Genomic DNA, 27,727 nt, shown 5'->3' with positions numbered 1-27,727 from the left:
TTCTCACGTGGCTCTGGGCTTACACCTGCTGCCTCACAGCCAAAGCAGGAGGGAGATCCTCTCCTGTTACGATGTGGCAAATGCAGAGAAGAGATTTCTGTGGGGAGAAGAAATCCATTCTTCGAATCCTCTGTCTTCCATAAGAAAGCTGGTATTGTAGAAACAGTGTAACAGCTGACTCTCTAGCAACAGTCGCGTTGACAGGGCTTGCGAGGTCCCCTTCCTGTGTTGGCTGTGACAGGCGTAACCACAGAGCCATGGAAGAACAGCGACTATTCCGGAATGCCGGACAAGTCAGCTCCTTTAACTCGGAAACCAGTTTCCATGTGCACACTGTTCCTGGGAGCAGGTGGTCTCGGGGCGGTGGGGTGGAGCGCAAGCCCCTCACTGGTGGCAGGGCAGGCGGCAGGGCCCCCTGGAGGGACTGAGGCCTGGACGGCTCCCCTCACAGGGCTGTGGCAGTGTGTGCACATCGACGACCTCCGCCGGTCCACCGTCATGGTCGCCGATATCACCAAGCTGCAGAACGTCTCCATCAGTCAGCTCTTCGAGCCGGAGGACAAGGCTGGTGACGACGGTGAGCCCCGACGTGGGTCTTGAGGGATGCAGGTGGTGGAAGCCACGTGCACGGTGAGGGGTGGTGGCGAGCAGGAGGACCAGCCGTGGTGCCCACTGGCTCTAGGATCGACAGCAGGAGAGCTGGGCATTCCCCAAACTGACCTGACTGGCCCTGAGCTTTCACAGTGCTTACTCCTGGTCAAGGGACCTGCAGCCAGACCATAACTATAGGTTCCATTTGTCTGGGCTCCAGCGTCAGAGCCAGGACAGGAGTGAGGGTGAACCCAGTGAGCCACACTGAGGCCCATGGAGGACGCTGACACTAGGCCCCACTTCCACTCAGTGTTGCTGGTGCCACTGACCTCACCGGCTCAGGGGTGACCCAGTTTCTTGGCCTCCATTGCAGCTGAGATGAGACACATTGGCGAAGAGGAGATGGAAATGGAGAGCAGCGAACCAGGGGAGATGGCCGAGGCGCCGGGCAGTGAGGGCCCTGGGCCAGGACGCAGAGAGGTGAGGCAGTGGTGATGCTACAGTGCGGGAGCCTTAGCTTTGCCCCCCAGCCCCATCTGCCTGGACAGGGCCAGTCCCTGATTGTGTGGGGGAGGCCGCGTGCCCCGCTGCTAAGGCTGGAGGTGCCGACCCCGCAGGCTGTGAAGGTAGCGTCAGTCCATGGCACCTGCACCGTCGGGACAATCGTGACTCCTTGACCCTGCAGGACAGGCTAGCAGGGAGGCCTTCCCTCCCGAGGACACTGGCAGATGCCATAGTCCTTGATAGCAATTGAGTGCTTAACCACTGAGCCACCAGGGCCCCTTTGGGGTTAGAGCTGGATAAGTGCTGGCATCTCTGCCAGGCATCCGCGCTGTACTTGGTCATAGTAGGCATGGGCAGAGCGGTGGGGGCAGCTGGTGGGGTCCGCAGGTTGCCCACGCTTCCTGAATGCTGACGGCGACGCCCTCCTGCAGGCTGCCCCGTGTACCCAGACCCTGGACACCACCAGGCTGCTGCGGAGCTGCGTGCAGGGCGCGGTGGGGATGCTCAGGGACCAGAACCAGGGCACGCGCAACATGAGGAGGGTGGAGATCCTGCTCGGCCTCCTGGACCCGGAGGAGGATTTCAGGGGTACCGTCCTTGCCCTTTCTCCCACCCCTCCCCAGGTGGGTTCTTCCTTGGTCGTGGGAGCGCTCCCAGCTGACCTGGTGGGAGTCTAGAAACATCCGTGCAAGTTTTGTGCTAGAACTGGCCTGGCCCAGGGCTGCCCTCTGTTGATGGGGTGTCTCTGCAGGTGTTCCCGAGCCTGTTACCCGGCGCCCTCGGGCTCGGCTGACAGATCCCTCTGTCTTCACAGCCTCTTTCTTAAGGGTCTGCAAGAAGCACCTGTATCTTCTGTTGAAGAGACAAGAGAGCAGCATGTTCAACGCGAAGGAGTGGGTGGTGCGGGAGGCCTCCAATGAGAACGCCCTCCAGGAGGCGGGCACCTTCAGGTACTGGGCTGAGAGGAGTCAGGGAGGGCTTCGGGGGTGGGGGGTGGCAGACAGGCAGCTGCCTGCTCCATCCCCCCAGTTCTGTCCTGGGGAGTGTGGGGACCCCCTCTCTGTACAACGCTCAGTGAATCAGAGCTTTGTAGATGTTTCCCCCAGAAAGAGCCCAGTATAGATCTGACAGTGACCCCTGAGGGTCTCTATGCTTAGCTCCACTTTCTTAACTAAAACAAAGAAGGCTTGTGTCTTGGATGAGGGTCAGTACTCACTGTCTTGGTGTAAACCACTGACTGGGATGCCCTCCCAGGCCTGCTGTGAGAGGGGACCCAGGAGAGTCCCTCCGTCACCTGTGCTCTGTTCTCTGCAAAGCCTGGGTCGTTCACCCTGAAGGAAGATGGACTGCAGTGACTCCCCCTGCAGGGTCCACTCTCTGGTGGGTGGTCTCTTCTCCAATCTCTGGTTCTCGTCGCTAAGAAGAAGTTCACTCGCTCTTCGAGGCCCTGCCAGGGGCCAGCTTCTCTGACTGGGACCTGAGTCTGCTCTGTCAGCAGGAGGGGAGCGCCACCCTGGAATGGAACGTGTTTATTACACAGGAGTCCGGCTTCCACTCCCCCACACCCCCCACCGTCTCTTTCCTAAGCATACCTGCTGAGGGAATCTGAAAAGGTCTGGTTGGATCAGCCTGGAATTCTTTTCCTTTCCCTTGGTGAGGTGAACGGGATTTGCCTAGACTTGGAAAACTCCACGTCTTCAGCCTTCCCTGCTGTTGCCCGCCTGTTGAATGGCATGACGCTGTTAGTTCAAGCAGTTAGCAGAAGCGACAAACCCACCCCCCTGGAAACCGGGTCAATTCTGACACGAAGGGGGACCTTCCATCAGGTTCTGAGTTGTGAATCTTGACGGGAGGGGACCGGGCATCTTCATCCTGTGGAGTGTCTAGCAGACTTGAACCACCAACCTTACGCTAGCAATGTGACATGTTACCCATTGTTCCACCTGGAGTTAGGAATGTTCACCTCTAGTGAACAGCATAGCCGAGCTCTAGATGAGCGAGCTTTCTTGTGTACTTGATTCTGAGTCTCCTCTACTTTAGTATTTTCTATCCACAACTGTCCCCCCCCCCCCTTAAAATGGCACGTACTTTCCAGGTAAATGTAATCACCACTGTCTATTCAGGGAGCTCTGGCTGCCTGGTGAGTTAAGAAGCTGTACTGCCAATGCAAAGGCGAGTAGTTCTAATCCATCAGCTGCTCTGTGGGGAAAAGATGGACCATGTCCTCTGCCTGAGTCATAGCCTCTGAGAAGTTGCCTGAAGGTCAGCTAAGAGCCAGTTCACTCCCAGCACCAAGGAGAGCGAGTGTGGGTGACCTGCCCTCTCACAAAGCATTTTAAACAAACCAGCTGCAGTTCAGTAGAGTTCTGGCCCAAAATCTAGTTCTGCCTCTAATCTTAGACATTTTCATTTCTGAGTGTCTTTTCAAGTACTTCAAAGTGATAAAAAGTTTTGATTACCATGGTTTTCGTTGGCAATCACAAGATGATGTGTTTTGTGACAAGTGACCCCTTAGGGAGGGCTATATATGGAAGATAGCAGAAATTCTACCTTTATTACACTGGAGCTCTCTCTGCAGGAATTCTACCTTGATTACACTGTAACGGGTGCTCTCTCTCCGAGGTTACACTGTAACAGCGCTACCCTATCATGATTACTCTGTAGCTATAATGGAGCCTCTCTCTCCCATATGCTGCAGGCATACCATTTGGAAACGGGTCCAGAATGCAGTGACTCCTCTCCTGGCCCAGATGATATCTTTCATTGACAGAGATGGCAACCTTGAGCTACTGGCCAACCCAGATTTTCCACCCTGGGCAAGAGACCTTTGGATGTTTATTTTCAGTGACATTAAACTTCTCAACATTCTTCCTCAGATGAATGACACAAGGTGAATGGAAGACTTTCTTTTATGGAAGGGGGAAAAAATTCCTGGGATCCTCTAAGTATTTGATGAAACATAGGTCTCTAATTTATTGGTTTTTTTTTTTACTATATTGTGTTTTGAGCGAGTGTTTACAAATTAATTTTTCCTTCTACCATTCATGCACAAATTAGTAATGCTAATTTCAGTACCCACATGTAATCACCCTCACCACACTTCTTTGTATTCTGATTTCCGGTCATCTTTTTTGTAGCTCTGTCCTTCCTTTTTTAGTGATATCGTGCTGGTCATTCTGTTATAATGTGCCTACTATTTATTTACTGATTCCCCCTCCCTCTCTTCTCGTCCCTGGTAATGACCCCTCTCTGTGTACACCCTTCTTTAGCTTTTTATAGCGGTGATCATCTGTAAGTATGTGTCCTTTCTTGACCGACTGATTTCACTTAGTGTAATATCCTCTAGATGCATCCGCACCATGCAGTGTTTCGTGAATTCTTTGATATGTTTCAGCATTGCACAGTATTCCACTGTGTGATTTCTTTACGTTCTTGGGTGTTTGTATCTCCTCACTCTTGTCAGTAGCGTTGCGGTGATCATGAGAATGCATACATCTGTTCTGACAACTCTTATTGCTTTGGGATATATAGCTAGTAGAATTGCCGGATCAACTCTTGTTTCTAATATTTTAAGGAAGCATCAAATGGCCTTCTATAGTAGTTGCACCATTTCCTGTTCCCACCAGCAGACTAGGAAAATTCTATTTTCTCCACACCCTTGCCAGCATTTGTTGTTTTATTGAACTTTGCTATGAGATGGTATTTCCTTATTGTTTTGATTTCCATCTCTCACATAGCTAATGACCTTCATCAGACTAGCTGATTCTTCATGTGTGTGTTGGCCATCTGAAGGTCTTCCCTGGTGAAGTATCTTTTCATGGCCTCTGCTCATTTTGTAGTTGGATTGCCTTTTACTTGTTAAGGTGCTGACATTTTCTATATGTTGTAGAGATGATTAGTTTCTTTTCAGATAGATCATTGTTAAATATTTCTCCTAGCCCGTAGGTTCTGTTTCTACTCTTTTGAAGAAATCCTTTGATGTTCACAGAGCTTGATTTTTTTTTTTAGTGTATCTTGATGATCTGGTTATCATTTGCTGAGGGTGCATTTTCTGTTTGAGAGTTAGATCAGAGACCGGAGCTCCTCATTTGCCCAGGGTTTTCCTTATGGATATTTACAGTTTAAGGTCATGTCTAGGTCCTTGAGTTAGTCTGTGTATAGTGTGAGTGTGACGTGAGGTCTTGATTTCATTTTCTTTAAGTAGATACCCAGTTTTGCCAGCACTATTTATTAAAGAGGTATTTTCCCCACTTACTGAATTTTACCTCTTGTCAAAGATCATCTCTTAACCATAGACAGAAGGATTTATTTCTGGGTTCTCAAGTCTATTCTCTTGGTTTATGTACCTGCCGCTGTATCAGTCTCAAGTGGTTGTGATTACCATGGCTTGTTCCAAGGTCAGGAGTTGTCAGGCCTACCCGTAGTCTCTCTTCTCCAGCATCACTTTACTATCCAGGGTCGTTTTTCTTCCCATAAGAAGTTGGTGGTTACTTTCCCAGTCTCTTTGGAAAATGCTGACGTATCTGGAGAGAGTGGAACTGTATTTGCGGATTGCACTTGATAGCTGTGACATTTTCATGTTAAGTCTTCCTGTCCACGAAGCACTGTTTGTTTATTTATGTAGGTCTCTTTGAGCTTTTGCAGTTGTTGTTGTTAGGTGCTGTCAAGTTCAGCATGACTCACAGCGGCCCTGTGAACGACAGATCTGAACCCTGTCCCATTCTGTGCTGTCCTCATCATCTCTGACACACGTGAGCCCATCGCGGCAGTCACTGTCGGTCCACCTGGCTGAGGGTCTTCCTCTGTCTCACCAGGCCTCTGTTTTGTCAAGCGTGATGTCCTTTTCTAAGGAACAGCCTCTCTTAACAATAGAGCCACAATATGTGAGACAAGTGCCATCATCCTTGCCTCCAAGGAGCCCTCTGGCTGCACTCCTCCCAAGACATCTCCGGTTGGGCTTGACAGTCCTTGGGATCTTCAGAGCTCTTCTCTATCACGGTGCTCATGGCCGTGGATTCTTCTGTAACCCTTATTCACTGTCTGGATCTCAGATGCATCATTGAAAAGCCCAGGCTTGAATCAGGAGCACGTTAGTCTTCACACCGACATCAATGCTCCTCAGGAATCTGGAGAAATCTCTGCCAGGGGCTTATAATACATCCTCTGATCTCCTGATTGCTGTTATCAAGGGTGTTGATTGTGGATTTAAGTAGGAAGAAGTCGTTGACAGTTTCAACCTTTCTTCTGTCTATCATGATGCTGCCTAGTGGTCCAGTGGGGAGGACTTTTTGCCTTTTTTTTAAGATAATATTCATTCATTCATTCATTTTATGTGTGTACCGTCAAATTGGATCTGACTGGTACAGGAGGCGATTGTTCCTCCTTCAGCAGAGCATCTGGTGGATTTGAACTGCGTACCTCTGGGATTGCAGTGCAGTTTCCTGCCACTAAGCCACCAGAGCTCACCACTTTTTGCCTTCTTGATGTTGAGATGGCATTGACTATAGTCTGTGTCTTGAGGCTCAGCCTCTTGTTTAGTTGATGCTTTCTGATTTCATCATGCTCTTCCTTCTCTTATGCTGATTTTTCCTTTGCATCTGTTCTGTCAAATATTACTACTGCCAGTCCTGTCCTTTTTCTTTTTAATTAGGATTTTTTTGGTACTGGTTGACGTACTCCTGTACTCTTTGAGTGCTTGTTGTCTGGTGGTCTCCCGTCCACTCCCTGTCTTTGTGTTTGTATGTAAGGTGTGTTTCTTGCAGACAGCATACGGGTGAGTCATGTTTTCTTGTCCATTCTGTTATCATTTTTCTTGACTGGTACACTGGAATCCATTTACATTCAGTGCAATTACTGATAGAGGTTTGTTGTTGTTTTTAGTATAATTTTTTTTTATTTTATACTGGTTTACTTACAAAGTTCGTGTACATTGTTTTTCACACCTGACCTTTCCCATTTCCTTAACTCGCTCCACCCATCAAATTGTGCGACCCTATGGTTATGCCCTGCCCGCCCTCCCCGTGTGCCCGCCCTCCCCCCGTGCCCGCCCTCCCCCCGGACCTCATAGGTGGTTTCCTCGTCACACTGTTGGGGTTTCGGGGTGCTCCTTTCTGTGGTGGTCCCATTTTGTTGCACTCCTCTTTGTAATGTGGCTGATTTCCTTGTTCTGAATCTTGCCTCTCTTAGAGACTCACATGTAAGTCTATTCTTTTTGCAGCATTAAGGACTGTGGCCTTACATTGCAAAGGAGCATTTAGGGAAGTTCTGAGACATTGAGGTTCCCTCTTGCCCTTCAGTTTCCCCACGTTTAGAGCACCCAGTGCTCAGAGCAGAATGAGCAGCTTCACCTAGGAAGCCACGTGGCTCTGCGCCACATTCCTCACTCCAGAGGGGTTACCAGGCAGCCTGGCCCTGAGCAGGACCCAGTGGACTCGGGTTAGCTGGGCTCGTGGACGTTTTCTGTTTGGGCCCCAGAGGGTGTCTGCTCTGGGGTGCAGGTTGTTGAAAGAACATCTAAGCAAGTGGTCTTCAGAAGTGCTCGTGGGGGCATCTGGGAGACAAGGCCCTACTGAGGGTCATGAGTGGAGGAGCCATCAGGAAGGCACCGCTCCGAAGGCAGGCAGATGGGACAGTGAGCTGAGGCACTGGAGTCAGCGCTGGGGCACAGGGGTTAAATGCGTGGCTGCCAGCTAAGGGGTTGGTGGTTTGAATCCACTCCACAGCTCTTCAGAGGAAGACTTGGCAGTCTGCTCCCTAGAGCTCCGCCCCTGGGAGGGGGGCAGTTCTGTGTAGGGTAGAGCCGCCATGAGTAGAAACCTGCAGGATGGCACCGCCAAGCACAGGTGCTGGGAAGCCCGGGTCTACCCCAGACGCCTGTGCTGCCTCCACTGGTTGGTTATAAAGGACGTGCAGACCTTTACCTCAGCAGCCTGACCGAGTAGCCACATAGGCCGGCTCTGGGGTCCCGAAAGCTCCTCGCTTGTGAAGACGGAGAGGAATGGTGTCAGTGTCGGGTCTTGTCCTTCTCGAGGGACGTCCCAGAGCCATACTCATGAGCCCATTTGGCTGCTTCAGGTCCAGGAACGAGGTGGCCTATGTCGTGGTCCACAATGAGATGAAGTGTGCCGTGACCAGCGTCCCGTTTAGCTGGCGGATCAGCGACTACCTGGAGGAGCTGTGGGCCCAGGCCCAGTACATCACAGGTGCCGAAGGTGAGGCTGCCTCCAGGCGGACGGGCGGCACAGTCCGCTTCCGCGCGCTTGGGGGTGGGCTTCTCTTAACCCCACAGACGAACAGCCGCCATGCTTCTGACCTGCTCCAAGTGTATGAAGTCTTAGTCTGGATTCTCTGCTGAAGGACTGAAAGTCTTCGGCAGGGGTCAGAAGCCTGGACGTCACATGGCCAAGGGGCTCCATGAGCTGAGTGACGTGGGGATCACTGATGTTGTAAAGCGAGGCATGTCGGGCAGGAAGAGACTGTTTCTGCCCTCAGCTGACCATTCTCGATCTGAGGCTCTTGAAAGGAGAGGTGGCAGGCCAGGTAGGGTCCCTAGTGGGCCCTTTCTCGGCACCTGCAGGACTAGAGTCGAGGACCCCCCTGCCCCCAGCAGAGCTGTTCAGGTTCCCTGGGACTCACCCAGACCCAGCACTTGGCCCCACTGTTGAGGAAACCCAGTGATAAAAGAATTTGGGGAAAAGTCTTCCTTCAAACATAAGCCGTGGTCGCCACGGGGGACTTCCTTCCCCAGGGACAAGCACCGTTACCTCTTCTGAGCAGCCTGCAGCGGGTTCTCATCTGAATGGCGTCAGGGCCACACCTGACCTTACCCGGCAGCGGGGAACCTGGGGCCCACACCCCCTCTAGAAAACAGGTGTTTCTGGTTTGTGCATCTCACAGTCACAACCCAGGCTCGCCCATTCCCAGATCACTTGCATCCTTGGTTTCAGAAACAGGTTATGACATAATAAATGTGCAACGGGAACCTGGCCTGTTTTATCCAAAAGTTAATGCTGATCTTGTGGATTTCTACAATCACACTTGGAAAATGTCTTAAGGACCTAGACAATGAGGGGCTCCCTTTGATTCTCTTGTGAGCTGCTGTCAGCAGAACCTCAGGGGCCAGGAAGAGCCCTGCTGAGGGAAGGCAGGGCTGAGGCTCGGACTCCTCCCTGAGCCCCTGGAGTCCTCTCTGAGCCCCTCTCCCCGGAGTCCTCCCTGAGCCCCTCTCCCCGGACTCCTCCATGAGCCCCTCTCCCCGTCCGTCTACAGGGCACTCGGAGAAGCTGGTGGAGATCTTCGAGCAGACTCCCCTGGGAAGGTTTCTTGCTGAGCTCAGCGGCCAGCAGCAACAAATACTCCTGCACTGGTACCTGGAGGACTTCCTTCGCTTGACCATGAGCGTGTCCAGCAGTGAGGAGCTGAGGGTGAGCATGACCTGCTAGGGCCAGGCTGACGCTGTGTCCTGCGGACTGGACGCACGCAGGGCCAGGCTGACGCTGTGTCCTGCGGACTGGATGCACACAGGGAAAATACCATTTTCTGAGTGACAGTGTGAACTGAGAGCTTCTTCTCCTCCAGTTTCTACAGATGGCCCTGTGGTCCTGTGTCTGCCAGCTGAAAGCGGCGTCACGAAGGCCGGAGAAAGGGGTGTCCCTGTCATGGGTGCACCTTGCTTTTCAGAGCTTTAGGAACCGGCTGCAGAACTTCTCCAGGATCCTGACTGTCTGTCCCCAAGTTCTAGGCATCCTGGAGGAAGCAGTGCAAACTCGAGGCCTGTTGGAGTGTGAGATGGTAGGGCCCCTTGGAGAATGAACTCGGGGCTTCCCGGAGGGCAAGGCATCTCCCAAGCCCTGGCACTGAGCACAGTCCATCTCGTGGTGGCCCCGTGGTGGGTAGGGGTGAGGGGGCTGAGCTCTGGGGAGCTTTCTTGGCAGTAACCTTCCGGGAGCAGGACACCAGGCTTTCATGGCACCTCTGGGTGGGTTTGAACTACCAACCTTTTTTGCTCAGTGGTCCACCCGCCAGGGATAAGCTTGTATGGCCAGGCCTCAGTGGGAGACTTGGTCCTAGGACATAGCCTTCATGTCATTCAGAAACATCAAGAACATTCCACGTCAGCTAACACATCCCATATCCCAAGACAGTGAACACGCACGTCCTGAGTCTGGAGCCGAGAGCACCAACGCTAACAGCAGGGCCTCTGGTTTCAGTGCGTGGGCACTGGCCCCTGGCTCACTGCCTATTCTCTGTCCGTCTCTATAGACGCTGGACGTAAATGCCGCCGTGGCATGTGCTGAGATGCTGACCAGGCACCTCCTGCAGCCCAGCCCCCAAGCCTGGCTGCAGACAGTGAAGAGCCTGTCCACGCCCCTGGAGCTGCTGTGTTCCGAGGGGCTCGTGCAAGGCTGTGGGAGCATGGTCACCGCCCTGGTCAGGGAGCTCAGGTGAGGCCTGCCCCAGGAGGGCTTCCCCGTCCTCGCTCCTTCTGTCCTCGCTCCTGCTCTCTGCAGAGCAATGCCAGGGGCACAGAGGAGTGGGGAGCTGTACCTTCAGGACCACTGTGTAATGGACACCCAGAAAGACAGACAGACAAGTAGGGCAGGGGGTGTGCGAGGGGCCAGGAGCAAAGGTCACTCTCCCTGGGAAGTGATCCCTGAGCTGTACTCTCAGGAAGGGGCAGACCACTGGGCACAGGGCTGCAGTGGGTGAAGGCACTGGGCACATGCCCCTCAGTGTGTGGCCGCATGTCCTGGGGAGAAGAGAGAGCATGATAGGTATCCCGGGCTAGGGGCAGGTCTCCTCCCACCCTCTGCACTTGACCCTGATCCTGCTGTGTTTTGCTGCCCAGTCAGGACACCTGCTGCTATGCCCACTCCACTGTGCCCTCGGGCTCTGTCTTCTTACTCCATTGTGCCTACCCTCTGTCCACACTTCACTGTGCCCTCATTCTCTGTCCCCCGACTCCACTGTGCCCACTCCACTGTGCCCTTGCGTTCTGTCTCCTTCATTCTGCTGTGCCCTCGGGCTCTGTCCCCCCACAGGACACAGTGGAACAGGATATTCTCCGTTGCCCTCTTTGTGGAGCATGTGCTGCTGGGGACAGAGGGTCAGAGTGCTGAGCTGCGCGCGTTGGTGACCGATTACACCATCTCCCTCAACAAGGTGAGTGCCTGCTCACCTGTCTCCACGGGTCCACTGCTCTGCCCCGTCTGAGAGGAGAGGCGGGGAGACAGAACTCATCTCTGCAGCCTTGCATGGCTCCCTCGGGCTGCAGGCAGAGGTGTCCGAAGTGCAGAGCAGCGTGGCCGCATCACAGGTACAGAGGTCATTACGGTTTTCAGTGTGTAAGTCCACGCTCGTCCTGGTTGTTAATCAGAGACCAGCCCTTTAGGGCTCAGCGGCAGGAATAGGCTCTCCTCCTAGTAGATGCAGAAAAGGTCCTTGCTGGGAATGAGATGATTTCAAGGCAGGAGGCACAGCCCCAGCTGAACTCCGAGAGTCATTCCCTGAAATTGCCACCACTGCCATGGTCAAGAAGACAGGAAGCCAGAGAATGCTCAGGGTGTGGACTTAAAAACACCCCCAAATATCTGTAGATGTTCACTGAAATTGAAAATAAAATAAAGAGCACAGCAGGGGAATAGCTCCGTCCTGCCTCTGCCCGGAGATGCCCGTGTGCAGCTCGGGAAGGGACAGGACGACACCTGGCAGAAATCACCATCTCTCCCTGCTGCCCCCTCCTTCAGTAGAAGGTGCCCTCTCCTCCCTGGCCCCCAGGGCCTCACACTTGCATGCCAGCTACAGAGTTCTTCCTTGTTTGAGCCCAACAAGCAAAGTCCAGATTGACACTTATTAAGGACGATGAGAAAGTGGTATGAATTAGTACAGGAGGATGGTCAGCACGTACACTGTTATTACACAACAGACCAAAAGATAAACTGCAAGATAATGTCAAAAGGTACAGAACAATTCATAATTCGGACAATAATCTACCGCTGGTAAACACGCTGGTGCCGCCCTCTCGCCCTTTCCCGCCTGAGCCATCGAGCCAGCGCGCTCATGACCGTTGTCCACTGCGGGTCCGAGGCTGTAAGTCTTTACAGGCGGAAACTGCCCTAGCTGCTCTCACAGGGCCACCGCGGGAGTCGAAGTGTCAGCGTTCCACACTGTGCCCCAGAGATCCTTGATGCCGCCGAGGGGTGCATGTGACAGGAAACCCCCAGCGGATGTCGGCTCAGCCACAGCGTGGCTCAGGCGCCTTCTGTGTTGTGTGTGAGGTTGCTGAGTTGGAGGCAGCTTGGCGGCTCCTGACGACAACTCCTCAAACGTACTACTCTCCTGGACTTTGAAAACGTGCGTTCCCTAAAACTGGCGCTTTATCCTAAATACACACGTTACAGAAACTTCCTGTTTGGCCTCAAGGAGACAAACGAGACTGTTGGGTAGAATGGTTTGTAAAGCCGGGAAGCATTTTCACCCACTAACAGGCATCAAGTGTGAGCTGGACACCAGGTCAGGAAGGCGGAGGCAGCCACGCCCGTGGCTCGTGCTGTGAAGAGTAGCCGAGGTCCCACGGGTGCCCTGGAACAGACAGACCTGCCTGGAGGCGGGCAGCCAGGGTGCACTGTGGAGGCAGAGGAGATGCCACCTCGCAGACTGAACATGTTAGAAGGAGCCAGTCCTCAGAAACAGACAGCCTGCTGGGAAGAGGGCGGTCCGCGAAGGAGAGGAAGACCTTTAACAAGATGCATTAACGCTGTGACTTGAACAGTGGGCTTGAGCGGTGAGAAGTCGGGAGGACGGTGCAGGGCAGCACAGGATCCCGTGTGTTCACCATAAGCTGTAATCAGCAGCTAACACCACCTCGCAACAACAGCTATCATTGGGAACCGTGCAGCAGTCAGCAGGAATGAGCAAACACTACACCAACCGAGGAAATAAACAAATTGCCTAAACCTCTTAGAAGGACTTCCTGATCTGAGGTTCCAAAGCACACAAAACAACACATTATGTAAGCAGCACACAGATAAACTCTAGTAGCCAAGCAGACCTAGTACAGTAAGTACCTCTGGTGGGATAAGGAACGGAGAAGCCATCAAGGGGTGGGTGGTGCAGCTCTGACTGTATCTGCTGTTTCAGACCTTTAAGAAATAAAGCAAACATTCTAGTATATCACTGTGTAGAGCTGGGAGGGACCTTAAAAGAACAAGAAAAAGGATAAAAATCAGAAGCTAAGAATTTCATCCCACTCCCAAAAAGCTGTATAATCGGAGACAAGCGTTCCGAAGTAAAGGAACTCTTAAAAATAGCCCAGAAGGTTTCACCCCACTACCTGTAGCACAATTCTCTTTGAGCTGTGGTGTTGGAGTATTGAATATACCATAGACTGCTAGGAAACAATTGTGTCCTGGAGAGGGTGAAGCCAGGCTGTTCCTTGAGGCAAGGATTCTGAAGCTTCATCTGACATACTTTGGACATGTTGAAAGGAGGGACCAGTCCTTGGAGAGGGACGTCATGCTTGGGAGGGTGGAGGGACAGTGCAGGAGGGGAAGAGCCTCGATGAGGTGGATTGATTCAGTGACTGGGGTAATGGGGGTGGGTGTGTTGGAGACAGTGAGATTGGCACAGGACAGAGCAGGGCTAAGGGCTGTTGTACACAGGGGTCGCTATGAGTCGCAGGCGACTCGATGGCACATAACAACAACAACAACAACAAGCTATAGTGCAGAAGCCTGAAGAGCTCTGCCCAGCTAGCACACAGGAGGGCGTGGGCCTGCCTCCTCTGCACCCCAGGGAGATGTGCACCTCGGGGAAACGCACACACACACCCCCCCCAGAGGCATGCGTCCACCTCGGGGAGGTGTGCACCTAACCCCACCAACCTCTGCCCTACACACTGGTGAGAATTCTCCTTGCTCCCTTTTCCATTCAGTGTCTAGAAGACAACTCCGACATCAAGAGCCACAGGCCTTTTGCAGCCATAATGACCACTCTCCGTAAATGTAAGGACCACGCCAGCAAGACCTTCTCCAGGTAAAGTGTCCGGCTCCATCCAGACAGGAGACTTGTGGTCTGCTTACATTTTTAGTTTTGTGGGGATTATTTTTGTTGTTGATTTTCCCCCCATTATTGTCTACCATCGAATTGGATCCGAGTGGCACAGGAGGAGATTGCCCCTCCTTCTCCGGTGGAGTATCTGGTGGATTTGAACCGCATGCCTTCGGGATCACAGCACAGCTTCTTGCCACTAGGCCACCAGAGCTCCCTATGTTTTTTTGTTTTCATAGCCAACTTCTTTGCTCCAGGACTGATCCCCACCACCTTCTTGGGTCCTAGGCTTGAAGTTCAGCCGTGCCCCAGCTGCCTGGCAGATGCACGGGACCCTGTGTGCCTGCCCTGTGACCACGTGTTCTGCCATGGCTGCATTAAAGCCAGGCTCATCCTGGGAGAGATGAGATGTCCCTCCTGCTTAACCGACTTGCCGGAGGACTTCTCTCTCACTGTTTCCCAAGAGCACAGGTAAAAACCCTTTCTCCTGCGAAAGCATCGTTGCATCCTTATGTGTGTTGTTGGGGACCATTGAGTCAGAACCACGTCACAGCTGACCCTCCAGCAGGTTTTCAGAGGAGGTAAACTGCACGGGAGGAGACTGCCCATCCTTCTCCTGCGAAGCCCCCGGTGGATTGGAAATGTGTGCCTCTGGGCTGGCAGTGCGGTCTCTTACCACTAGAGAGGTCTAAATGTGTTTGGTTCCTTGTGGGGACTTCAATGAACTTAGAACTTTCTGGCTCCTTAAATCTGCCGGGGGACCTTTCTTGGGACTCTAGATGTTTATAAAGATAAATGTATGAAAGCTGCTTCTGATAGCCCCCTGGAGTTATTATCTACCAGAAGATTAGTGGAGCTTATATTTTTGAATAAGTCAGAATACTGAGTTCTAGTAGCTTCAGCCAACCCAAAGGTCTGTAGTTCGAATCCACCAGCTGGTGCCTGGTTCACCTCTCTTCTCCTCTCGTCTGATGCCGGCTGAGGAGGTCGGAAGGAAAAGCCTGGTGGGTGGCTTCCTGGAGGCACTTGTGGAATATCGCGGGTATCGCTGCCTGATTAGACGAGCAGAGGGCTCTGGAAAAGAGATGAGCCTAGTGGAGTCTGAGGCAAATTCCAAGGCTGGCTCTACTCCCTGCAAAGAACAAATTGTATCTTGTTACACAAACAAAATGCCATCCGAATCCCAAGCTGTTCTGCACAGAGGCGTTTCAGAGCAAGTTCTCCAGGTCTTTTGACTGTGTCTTCCCACCTGCCCTAAGGGATGCCGTCGAGAAACACGCGCAGTTCCGGCAGCTGTGCAACGGCTTCTTCGTAGACCTGGTCTCCACCATGTGCTTCAGAGACAACACCCCTCCTCAGAAGGACGTCGTAGAGGCCCTGCTCGCGCTGCTCTTTGTACAAAAGACGCTTCTGAGGGAGGAGTCCCAGAGTAAGCGCTTTCCCCTCACGAACCTGAAAACCGGGCTCCTTCTCGCCTCCTTTCTGTGTTTGGTGGATACTCAGCTATCTTGCCTTTCTGGTTTAAGGACACCGTGAGCACACAAAGTTCCTCTCTCCATTCGATGATGTGGTAGATAAGACTCCTGTCATCCGCTCAGTGGTGCTGAAACTGCTGCTGAAGTACAGGTGAGTGCACCTGACCCTGAGAACTGTCCTAGATCCTAAACCCACCCTCCCAAGACCGCCCTCGTCACAGCAGACCCTCTGCTGAAGTACAGGTGAGCGCACCTGACCCTGAGAACTGCCTTAGATCCTAAACTCCCCCAGTTAAGACCACCCCCCCCCAGTCACAGCAGACCCTCTGCTGAAGAACAGGTGAGTGCACCTGACCCTGAGAACTGCCTTAGAGCCTAAACCCACCCCCCCAAGAACACCCTCGTCACAGCAGACCCTCTGCTGAAGAATAGGTGAGCACACCTGACCCTGAGAGTTGCCTTAGATGCCTAGACCCCCGGTCACAGCAGTCCCTGTGCAGATGTACAGGTGAGCACACCTGAGAGCTGCCTTAGATGCCTAGACCCCCAGTCACAGCAGTCCCTGTGCAGATGTACAGGTGAGCACACCTGAGAGCTGCCTTGGACGCCTAGACCCCCGGTCACAGCAGTCCCTCTGCTGCCAGCGTTTCTCACCACGTCTAGTGATGCTTCTAGATCTTTCAGCAGAGGTCGCCTGGTTCTTCACGTGGTTGAACCACTTTCTTTAGCGCAGATGCAGTTGTGTTAAAGCACAGCCACACACACTTTTCCAACAAAGAGCACCAGACAGCAGGGAAGGGACCCCCCGCCCCGAACACACAGGCTCCCATAATCCGAGTTCTAGAACCCGCTTCTATGACATTAGGATAGTAAGCGGCATCTCCTTCAATCTCAGTTTTCTAGATGTCTTCTCATTTTTGTTTCAATTCTTAAACTTCTCTGACTCTGACTGGGTAGAAAAGTGACCAGGAGCAGGTGCCAGAGACCAGTGGTCCCGCCAGGTCATCACGGTGGAGGAAATTCTCAGAAATCTCTTCTCATAAAGCTACTTTTAGAAGATCCTTGGCACACTCGGCCTCATTTCTGATTCGGCAGCATTGTTTGTTGTTGTTATGTGCCGTCGAGTCGTTTGCAACTCATAGCGACCCTATGTACGGCAGCATAGTCATCTTAAAAAAAATACAAATCAGAATAAAAGAATCAAAGTGGAGGGGAACTAAAAAAAATTAAAAAATAAAAAAAAAACACAACAAATCAAGTAACTCTCATAGATGTTTGTATAGAAACAGCTCTTCCGATGTTGATGCCTGAAATCAGATTTGAGAGAGGTGGTGTTTGTGTGCCACTTGCTGGTGATGATAAAATCCGGGCTTTTAAATGAACAGGGAAATCTGTACCACCCGCAGCTAACATTGTGCCCTTCTCAGCTTTCCAGTATAAAAAGACTTGCCATGAGATCAGTGGTGATATTAATGGATGCGATTTCAAAATATATTTAGAATAAGAATGTGTGAATGTTTAGAAGATTGTCATAACTCAGTGAAGTAGGATTTCCCAGCTGACCAGTGCCTTATGTCCTCTGATGTGAGTATAACAGGAAACAGTAAAAGACTGGAAAGTATACTGATGGAGTTTCAGATTTCATATTGCATTTGACCTTTGGAAGTAATCACTTATCTAGTTTTAGCAGCATATCAAAGGACACCCAGGGTGATCTGGAAAGACCAGGAAAGGCTGTGCAAAGCGAGGCTTCCCTTTTCTCACTCCTGAGAATGTGCACAGCACCACTCAGTGGCCCAGCAGTAATCTGCCGCGATGCCAGTCCTCTTAAGACAACGTGGACAGTGGTTTTCCCACCACAGCTTGGGCACTGTCACTGCAGTTGCCAACACGTCACAAAGGGAAAATAATTTCTCGGTGCTCGCCTCTCGGACCCGAGCCTCCACTGCTGCCTGCAAGTCCAGCAGAGGGCACAGGCCAGGCGGCACTAAGCCGGGCCTGAAGGAGATATGCAGCCAGGAAAACAAAGCTGCTCTTCTAAGTTTGGTTATTATAAAATAATGTTACGTATTTCAACATGTGATGTGGTAATTATTTGTAAACCACTGATGGTTTAAAACTCCCCGTTTTAATTTTTAATGCTGTAAATATCAATCCTCTCCCACACAAGCCAAAGCTTTGAGGTTCTCAATACTTTTAAGACTGAAGATTTCTGAGCAGTCTGAGAGCAGCACGTGGAAAGTAAGGGATTTCAGCATCTCTGATAACGTGCTGAACGCTGTCAGCCGCTCCATGCTGTAAGCTGTTCTGTGGATGTCTCGCACACACACAGTCCCATGTCTTTCACTCCCTGACCACTGTCCAGTGGAACTTTCCACCTTTGGGTTTCCACAGGAGAAGACTGCCATCTTCCTTTCAAGGAGTCACTTGAGAAGTCAAACTGCTGGTGAGCTGCGACCTTTCGGTCAGCAGTGCAGCCCCCCATGCACTCAAGTACCAGAACCCCTGATGTGCCTTTATTGATAAAGAAATAGACAGATTGATGTATACGTGTCTGTTTTTATAATGAGCCCCGAGGTCTGAGAAAACTACAGATAACCTTGGTCTTCCCACAGTTTCAATAAAGTAAAAGATTATATCCAGGATTACTTGTCCACACTGGAAAAGAAAGAATTCCTCCTTGAAGATAAGACTGAGCTGTACACACTGGTTATCAACTGCCTGGAGGTAAGCTTTCACCTCCCGTTGTCTCTGTCGCCAGCTCTGAGCCGTGTGGTTTACATGGTGGAAAGTGTTTCTGAACACATTTGGTGTCATTTAGTCGGTGCAATGAACAGACACAGACACAGCCTACAATACCACAAAGGTGTTGGTGGCATTAGTCTCCACTGGTTTGACTGTTATTGTTAGGTGCTGTCGAGCATGACTCCCTTTCTCCCCAGAGTCACGGTGGCCACTGGCCGAGGCTGGGCCTGCCTCCCACGGACCACGGCCAGTGCTTCTTCCTCATTCTTTGTTTCCTAGGACTCGATACACGAAAAGACCAGCGCTTGCTCTGAGAACCAGGCGCTGAGCTACCTGCTAGAGGACGTCCACTTCCTCAGGACCCTCACAGAGGAGGCGGCGTGGAGGGGCGGCCGCGGGCCTGCTGCAGAGGCCTCCGTGGGTTACCTGCAGCAGGTGGCCCGCCTGCGCCTTTGTCTCAACAGAGCCGCAGATTTCCTCTTCGAGGTTCACACTGGCTCAGGTGAGCCGTCTCCACTGCTCCTCCTCAGCCCCGGGGATCCCACTGCATAGAAATGAAGGCGTTTGAGAGAGCTGTCCTTAAAGCAGCGCTGCTCCTTCCGAGACCCTTTCTTCCGGAAGGGCCTCTGCTGTCATCTTCTGTCCAGGCCGCTGACCAGCTGTGCTCCCTGAACTCTGCAGAGACAACCGAGGAAAGACGGCGCTACCTGCAGGAGGTGGAGCGCCTGTGCGTGCACAGCGGCAACGACTGGTTCCGTGTGTACCTGGTGAGGAGACTCACGAGTCAGTACACCGTGGACTTTGTGCAGAGCCTGGCCAGACGCGGCCACCCGGCCCAGTGGGTGTTCCCCAAGGAGGTCATTGCCCAGCAGGTGAGCAGGGCGGTGCTGCCTGTCTCAGTGCTGCCACCCCCCCTTCCTGCCTCCCACAGCCACTGGGACAGGGGTCCCCTCTGGGTCTCTCCGGTGCGTCAGGCATCCAGCCCTGCCTGTCATGACACCTGACTGCCCGCCCTGGGGAATAAGCCCGTGCATGGGTGAGCCGCACTGCTGGTCTGTCGTAAACTCGGGTCAACACACCCCATCGAGGGTCATGGTCAAAGCCAGGCTCCGCTTTGCTTGTTTCTGGCAGACAGGGACAAGGAGAACGGGAACTGAGGGCCAAGGAGTGCAGTGCTCAGAGAGCCACACAGCCTCACTGTCCTGCACCTCATTGTTCTGTGTGTGAAGTCAGCTGGCCTTTGGGTGCGTGCTGGGTACAGAGAACGCTGCAGAGCCTCTGGCCAGTCCTCACCTACTCCTCACCTGACACTGAGGAGGAAGCGCTTCCTGGCAGCACTTTTCTGGGGGCAGGGACTTCCAGCTCACCTCTCCCCTCCCCTCTCCATGACCTGGTTCCTTACCTGTGGTGACAGTGTTTGCAAAGCGCTCTCCTGGGCTCTGGCCCTGATTGAGTCTCATGTTGGTGGAGTTGCAGGCGGATTACCCAGGCCAGCTGGACCGCTTCCTGGTGTACGGTGACGGATACAAGGCTCTTCGAGATGCAGTGGGCAAAGCCGTCCTGCAGTGCAACCCCGAGGGCCTCAGAGCCACACTGGAGGTAGGGCGGGCTCCAGTCTCTCCAGGGCACAGGCTGGCCTGCGTTTCACGTGTTTGGTACATGGTTTAGAAGGCTGATGGACTACTGACATGCTCTCCGAGCACACACACGTCCAGGCCTCCAACAGGCACAGTGGCCATGCTTGTCGACAAGCTGCTGGAACAGGGAACCACCACCGCTGAGCTGTGTTCACAGATGTGCTGTGTCTCCTGTCACGGCCATTAGTGGCTCTCTGATTCCATGCCCAGAACTTCCTGTGAGGTCCTTCCTGTTGTTGTGAAGTGCCATTAAGTTGAGTCCAATGACCCTGACAACAGACAGGCACCGTGTCCTCGCCTGTGCTATCCTTATCACTGATGAACTTGATCTCATTTCTGCAGCCTCGGTTTCAGTCCATCTTGTTGAAGGTCTTACTCTTTTACGGACTCTACCATTCCAAGCGTGATGTCCTTTTCAAGGAATAGCCTCTTTAACAATATGCCCAAAGTCTGTGAGATGAAGCTTCACCGTCCTTGCGTCCAAGGAGCACTCTGGGTGCACTTTCTCCGAGACACATCTGTTTGTTCTTTTGGAAGTCCAAGACACCGAGCATTCTTCTCCAACACCACGACTCAAAGACATCTGTCCTCCTTCTATCCTTATATTCAGTGTCCAGCATTCATAGCAGGTGATTGAAAAGACCGTGGCTTGAATAAGGCACAACTCAGTCTTTACGTTGGCACCACTGTTCCTCAGGATTGTGGAGAGGTCCTAGACAGCTGACTTTCCCAGTGCGATACCTCTTTTTGTTTACTTCTTTACTGCTGGTGCCATTGGTGTTAACTGTGGATCCAAGCAAGATTAATCATTGCCAACTTCAGTCTTTTCTCCCGCTATCGCGATGTCGCCTATTGACCCGATGGTGACGATCTTTGTTTTCTTGATGTTGAGATGTAATCCATATTACAGGCTGGAGTCTTTGATCTTGTGCAACAAACATCTCAAGTCCTCCCTTTCAGCAAACAAGATTGTGTCTTCTGCCCAATGAAGGCTGTTGATGAATCCTCCTCTGATCCTGATATTACGTGTGTCCTCATAAAGTCCAGCTTCTCAAATGATCTATGAAGCATATAGATTGATCCCCGAAATCAAACCAAACCTACTGCTGTCAGGTGGATCCTGACTTGCAGCACCCTGAAGGAGAGAGCAGAGCTTTCCTCTAAAATTCGCAAGGTTACTAAAGCTGAAGAGGAAATTGAGAATCCACCGCCTTTTGCAGTCTGAAATCAACTGAATGTCCCAGCAAGATGCGTTAATAGTAACTGCTTACTGGATTATACAAGTTGGAAATAGAGAAGGTCTGGTAGTCGGAAATTAGTCCCTTGGTGAGGCTGAGATGAGGCTGGAGAGCAAAAGATTGAACTTTAAACTATCAATGATTTATGTCATTGCAAATTTCTCTTTTAAAAAAAACAAAACAAAAACACAAATAGTAACTATACACATGGACCTCACCTGATGGACTACATAGAAATCAGCCTGACTACCTCTGTGGAAAGACTCACCGGAGAAGCTCAATATCAACAGTTAAAACGAGGCCAAATACTGATCGTGGAACAGACCATCAAGTACTCATATGCAAGTTCAAACTGAAGCTGAGGAAAAGCAGAACAACTCCCCAGGAACGAAAATATGACCTTGGATTTAGAAACCGTATCAAGAACAGGTGTGAGGCACTAAACGCTAATGATCAAAGCCCAGATAAGCTAAGCTGTAAGATGACATCAAGGATTTCATCCAAAAGAAAGCAAAAGATAATTACAAAGACAAGGGAGAACGAAAAGACCAAAATGGATGTCAGAAGAAACTCTGAAAATTGTACAAGAGCATTGAGAAGCCAAAGCAAAGGGGAGAAAGGGCGAAGTGAAAGAGCTGAACGGATTTCAAAGGACAGCTCGAGAAGATAAAGCAAAGTGTTATAATGAACGAGCTAGAGCCATGAAATAGAAAGGGAAGAACTTGCTCAGAATTTCTCGGACTGAGAGAAATGAAAAGCTTAAGTTGCTTGTTTACTGAAGAACGGTCTGGGCTAAATCTTGAACGTTTTAGTAAACAAGCACTAAAAGACAGTACAGAGAGTACAGAGAGCCACTGTACCAAAAGAACAAGTTGACTCAAAACCACTTCCGGAAGTAACATATGATCAAGAACCAATGATAATAAAGGAAGGTGTTTAGGCTGCACTAAAGGCATTGGCAAAAAACAAGGTCCCAGGAATGGATGGAATACCAGTTGACATGCTCCAGCAAACAGATGCTGCCCTGATGTGCTCACCAGGCTGTGTCAAGAAATCTGGAAGATAGATACCTGGCCTGGAAGAAAGCCATATTTGTTCCCATTCTTAAAAAAAAAGGAGGAAAAAAAAAGGTGATTAAATAGAATATAGAAATTATTGAACAGTAATGCAAACAAAGTCTTGCTGAAGATTATTTTTAAAGCAGCTAGAACAGTATGTAGACAGAGAACTGCCAGAAATTCAAGCTGGACTCAGAAGAAGCTGTGATACCAGATATATCACTGCTGATATTAGATGGACTTTGGCAGAAAACAGAATACCTGAAGGATGTCTATCTGTGTCTCTTGGCAGAAAGCGGAGAATACCAGCAGAATATCTATCTGTGTTTTCTTGACTGTACAAAGGTATTCAGTTATGTGTATTACAACAAATCATGGCTATTGAGAAGAATGAAAATCCCAGAATGCAAAACCCTTTACCTAGCCCAAGAAGCTGTTGTCCAAACAATGAAAGAGAATGATTTAAAATCCAGAAAAGTGTGAATCAGGCCTGTATCCTTGCTCTGTACCTACTGAATCTGCATGCTAAGCAAATCATTCAAGAAGCTGGACTCTATGAAGAATGTGGCATCTGCATAGGAGAAAGACTCAACAACCTTTGTTATGCAGATGACACAATCTTGCTTGCTGAAAGTGAGGACTTAAAATGCTTGACAGTAATGCAGAAGATAAAGGCTACACCCTTCAATATGGATCAACCTCAAAAAACAAAAGTCCTCACCACTGAGCCGGTAGGGAAGATCATGACAGACAGAGAAAAAGTCCGCAGTTGTCAATGATGTCACCTTCCCTGGAACCACAGTGACACCTGGGCTACCAGCAGGAAAGAGCAAGAAGCAGGGTGTCAGTTTGAAGGCTAAGACACCCCTGACCCAAGCCATGGCCTTTTCAATTACTTCCTATGCACTTGGACAATGATAAGGACGACAGAAGAATCGATACCTTTGAGTTGTAGTATTGGAAGAGTGGACTGGATATTCCAGGAACAACAACAAAACCAAATCAGTATGTCTTTGGAGAAAGTTCCCCCAGGAGGCAAGGATGGTGACGCTTCATCTCACATCCTTCGGCCATGCTGTCAGGAGAAGCCGTCCGGTCCTTGGGAAAGGACATCATGCTGGGAAAAGCCAGTGTAAGAAAGGAAGACCCTTAACAAGGTGGATACACAGTGACCGTAACAGTGGACTCACAGGTGGCAAGGAAGGCACAGCGGGACCGGGCTCAGATCTGTTATTCAGAGGGCTGCTGTGAGTTGGTGTCCACTGAACGGCACATAACAACAGTCTCTACAGAGGCCTTCCTGTTCTCCTGCAGAGCAGCTGGGGGATTTTAACTCCTGACCTTTGACTTACCAGCTGAGTACCTCCCCACTGAGCTACCACAGTCCCATTCTAGCCTCATTGTTTGTGGTGGTAGTGGTGGTGGTGTTGTTATGTGCCGTCGAGTGGCTTGCACCTCATAGCGACCCTATGTACAACAGCCCTAAACTCTGCTCTGTCCTGTGCCGATCTCATTGTTTCCAACACACTCATCCCGATTACCCCAGTCACTGAATCAATCCACCTCATAGAAGGCCTTCCCCTCCTGCGCTGTCCCTCTCCAAGGACCTGTCCCTCCTTACAACATGACCAAAGTATGTCAGACAAAGCCTCAGAATCCTTGCCTCCAAGAAGCAGCCTGGTTTAACCCTCTCTAGTATGAATCTGTTTGTTTTCTTGGCATTCCAGGGTACATTCAATACTCTTCTCCAGCACCACAGCTCAAAGGCATCAATTCTTCTTCTATCCTCCCTAGTCATTGTCCAACTCTCTGATGCATAACAAGTGATTGCAAAGACCATAGCCTGTATCAGACGCACCTTAGTCTGCAGAGTGACACCATTGCTCTTCAGTACCCTGGAGAGGTCCCTGACAGCAGACTTTCCCATCACAATACATTTTTTTATTTTGTGGCTACTGGTGCCAAGAGTGTATTTATGCTTTATTGGCTTTATCATGCATTTATTTTAAGAAAGATGCAAAGCTTTTAGAACCTAACCTTTAAAACATTCAGATTTTGTCTTCTGAGTCCCAGCTGGCCCTGGCATCATGCTGGGGAAGGAGGAACTAGGAAATCCTCTCTCGGTTCGGGAAAGGTTTCTAGACTCTTGAACTCATCAGAAAGAAGGCAAGAGATAATCTCTGTTACTTCTGCCATAAGCCTCCTCATAAATATGCTTTGGGTTTAAGGCGAGAATATTGTATGAACCTTACAGCCCGAGAGCTGTTTTTCCATCAGCCCTGAAGAGCGGAGCTTCCCCACCCTCTCCAAGATTGCATGTTCACACTCGGGTCACAGGGGACTTCTGTTTTTAGGGAGCTCTGTATGACCTCCAGTGTCTCACTCAGTGTCCTTGCTTTCCCAGGCCTGCAGGGGTCCTCAGACTCAGCAGGCGGTGCACTTGCTTTTGGCACTTTTCCGAGAGGTTGCTGTGCTGTACCGATCCCAGAATGCCGCCCTCCACCCCCGGCCAGAGGTGAGTGCCAGCTGCATGCCGCCTGTGCTCACGGCTTTCTTGTGGAGAAGTGACAGTCACACCAACGTTCTGCCAGAATTCTGTCCTCTCATGGGGAGTCTCCCTGCACATTAGGCAGAGAACCCTTTCTGTCAAAGCTTTTGGAATTAAAATTAAAACTAAAGTCACGAACGTAAGGTGATGCTTACCAAACAGAATATCAACATTAGCGCTCAAGTAGGGGGATGCTGTGTTTGTATATGAAAAGTCTCTTCTGACTGACTTCCCTCAGAGATGGGTGATAATTTGGTACTTTAATACTAAACTATATGGTTAATCATGAGCAAACCTTTAAATTCTCATAATTCTTTTTCTGTGGCATATTTTTTTTTTCTTAAGTGCACTGTTTTATTTATTTTCTTAATGCCACTAGCAGTTCTTTAATGTTGTATGGCTTTGGGTGTTTTATCTATTCTGATTTCAGTCAGAGTTTGCACAGTCTATTGATTTTCAATGCAACCATTTGTACCTGTTCTGTGTTATGGCATTACTGACCGTATCTACATGTAGACAGTGGGTAGATACAGCCTTCCCACTGCCTCTCTGTGCCTCGCTGCACCCCTCTGCGACTCTGTGCCTCTCTGCACCTCCCTGCGCCTCTCCGTACCTCATTGTGCCTCTCTGTGCCTCACTGCACCTCTGTGCCTCTCCGTGCCTCCATTCCTCTCTATAGCACTCCTTGATTCCGTCCTTCCTTTCCCCTGGGTAAATCCTGTTCTGTGCTCTGGAGTAGCTGACTGACCTGTGGAGTGAGTACCCCCTGGTGTTCACCTCACAAGCCTGTCTGGTGATTGGCTTTAAATTGAGCTAAGAGGATCCGTTTAGCTCCAGGCTGGAGGGGTGACTCAGGGCCGTGGTCTCAGGCTCTGACATACTTTAATATAAAAATGTCTTTTTTTCCCATCAGCAATGTGAAGCCATGATTGGACTAGTTGAAGAAACCACAATCCTTTCTCCTGAAGCCAAGAATTTTGCAAAGTCCCTCGTGACTAACACTCTGCCATTGCTGGCGACACGTCCCAGTGAGGGGGGCCTTGAAGCAGTGGTCACAGAGATGGCTGTCCATGCTGCGGCCGTCCTTCTCCACGCACAGGACCGGGTCTTGGAACCCCTGAGGAACTTGGCCTTCTTCCCAGACAGCATGGTGGTAAGACTGGGGGGTGGAGCATGTTGACATCACAGTGAAATCTACAGTGCTGCATCCCCGGAGGCCTCCCTGGAGGCCACGTCCGTGGCTGGCTGGCTGCTGGAGCTCTGTGTCTTTTGTCCTGACAGTCCGCAGTGACCGGCTGCTGGGTTTGCTGTGCGGATGTCACTGCAGGACTAGAGGAAAGAAACCCAGAAGTCCATGGTCTTACTCTAGGTCACTTGTAAAGTCAGTCTGGCCCCTCACTTGGCTAATCCAGCTCTGCTTTTCCCCCTCAGAATGCTTTTCTACCCACCATGCCTGAAGACTTGCTGGCTCAAGCTCGGCGCTGGCAGGGTCTGGAAACCGTGCAGTGGTATGGTAAGTGTGGGCATCTCAGCTCAGCTGTGCGCTGGGAGCCCTGATTCGCATGCAGGAGCTTTGTGATTTATTAGCCTGAGCATCCGAAGGCCCTGCCTCCCACTCCAACGTGGCTGCTGACGTGGTTGGAAGGAAGGGCTCCTCGGTGACTGGAGGAGGCTCCCACATGTTTCTTTCCTTGACCATGGCGGGCAAAGCCCTCAGGACACAGTTCTGCTCAGTGGGGCTGCAGGGAGGCTGGGAAGCACGTCAGAGGCGCATTTAGGACCAGAGACCAGTACCATCCAGGTGCGACCCAAGGATTGCTCTTCTGGAGTGCAGAACTGGGAGACAGAATCACCTGCCCATGACTTCATCCACATCCTCTGTCACCTCACATAAATAATTTTAACTAGGTTTAAAAAAAATCCCAAAACATACTCATGGTGTTAGATAGAAAAGTGAAGAATAAGATGCCATCTCCCCACACGGGCCCAGGTGCGAGTTTCCGATCTAACGTACTTTGTTTTATAAAACTAACTTGGAAGCATTTTTCACAGACAACATATGTTTGTCAAGCTTGAATAGCAAATGTGTCAAATCTTTACTAAGCAAGCGGGTGGCGTGGCCGAGGCCGTGGGGGCCTGGACTTCCCACACCTCCCACCTCCTGTAGCTCGCCTTAACCACATTCACCAGGTGACGCTCCTGCCTAACGTGTGTTCTCTTGCTCCGACAGCTTGTCCTAACGGCCATCCGTGCTCGGTGGGAGAGGTGAGCCGAGAGTGTGAGTGTGGGGTCGGCGCTGGGAATAGCACATGGGGTGTGGGGGCGAATGAGGCCCCGAAGCTTCTGAGAGAACAGAGACTCCTTTTTCCCCCCTTTAGCTGTGGCATGGGTGAAGGTTTAAAAAATTAGGGGTGGGCGTGTGTGTGGGTGTGTGTGTGTGTGTGTCTGTGTACCATCAAATCAGATCTGACTGGTACAGAAGATTGTCCCTCCTCCTCCAGCAGAGCACCTCTGGGATCAAACCACGCACCTCTGCGATTGCAGTGCAGCTTCCTGCCCCTAGGCCACCAGAGCTCCTTAAATTAGTTCTTTATTCAACAGTTTATACACGTGTTTCCTGACAGTGGTGCAGCAGCGCCCACTGCCCTGGGTCCCCTTCTCCAGGTGTCCTCCCTCCCTGCCCCTTCCTGCCTTCTGAGCTCAGGGGGCACATGCCGCCCTTTGCTCTCCTAAGGTTGGTTATTCTGAGAAGTCCACTCTTCACCCATGTTGTTACTCACTTTACAAGCCTGTCTGTGGTTTGGATGCAAGGTGACCCCCGGGTATGGCCGCATTCTGAGGGTGGTCTAGGATGGTCCAAACAGATGTCTCAGTGGTGCAAAGG

The 27,727-nt window shown here is 51.1% G+C and overlaps 1 protein-coding gene across 1 annotated transcript in view; it reads left to right on the top strand.

Moving 5' to 3' along the window:
* Positions 1–27,727, top strand: part of RNF213 (ring finger protein 213) — a 107,094-nt gene that overhangs the window by 55,891 nt on the left and 23,476 nt on the right. Inside the window, exons 34-55 of the mRNA XM_006886327.1 lie at positions 452–577; positions 965–1,071; positions 1,527–1,683; positions 1,910–2,045; positions 3,794–3,985; positions 8,170–8,306; positions 9,364–9,518; positions 9,673–9,885; positions 10,357–10,538; positions 11,136–11,256; positions 14,027–14,127; positions 14,431–14,613; positions 15,402–15,571; positions 15,669–15,768; positions 18,233–18,344; positions 18,642–18,864; positions 19,044–19,243; positions 19,839–19,961; positions 24,700–24,810; positions 25,757–25,996; positions 26,275–26,356; positions 27,074–27,108. Coding sequence (XP_006886389.1) covers positions 452–577; positions 965–1,071; positions 1,527–1,683; positions 1,910–2,045; positions 3,794–3,985; positions 8,170–8,306; positions 9,364–9,518; positions 9,673–9,885; positions 10,357–10,538; positions 11,136–11,256; positions 14,027–14,127; positions 14,431–14,613; positions 15,402–15,571; positions 15,669–15,768; positions 18,233–18,344; positions 18,642–18,864; positions 19,044–19,243; positions 19,839–19,961; positions 24,700–24,810; positions 25,757–25,996; positions 26,275–26,356; positions 27,074–27,108 — 3,206 coding nt within the window. The remainder of the gene's footprint in view (positions 1–451; positions 578–964; positions 1,072–1,526; positions 1,684–1,909; positions 2,046–3,793; positions 3,986–8,169; positions 8,307–9,363; positions 9,519–9,672; positions 9,886–10,356; positions 10,539–11,135; positions 11,257–14,026; positions 14,128–14,430; positions 14,614–15,401; positions 15,572–15,668; positions 15,769–18,232; positions 18,345–18,641; positions 18,865–19,043; positions 19,244–19,838; positions 19,962–24,699; positions 24,811–25,756; positions 25,997–26,274; positions 26,357–27,073; positions 27,109–27,727) is intronic.

Source organism: Elephantulus edwardii, unplaced genomic scaffold (assembly GCF_000299155.1).
Source record: "Elephantulus edwardii isolate Elephantulus edwardi_28Jun2011 unplaced genomic scaffold, EleEdw1.0 scaffold00048, whole genome shotgun sequence".
Taxonomy (NCBI): Eukaryota; Metazoa; Chordata; class Mammalia; order Macroscelidea; family Macroscelididae; genus Elephantulus; species Elephantulus edwardii.
The sequence above is the reverse complement of the archived record's forward strand: the minus strand, read 5'-3'. Positions and strand labels throughout refer to the sequence as shown.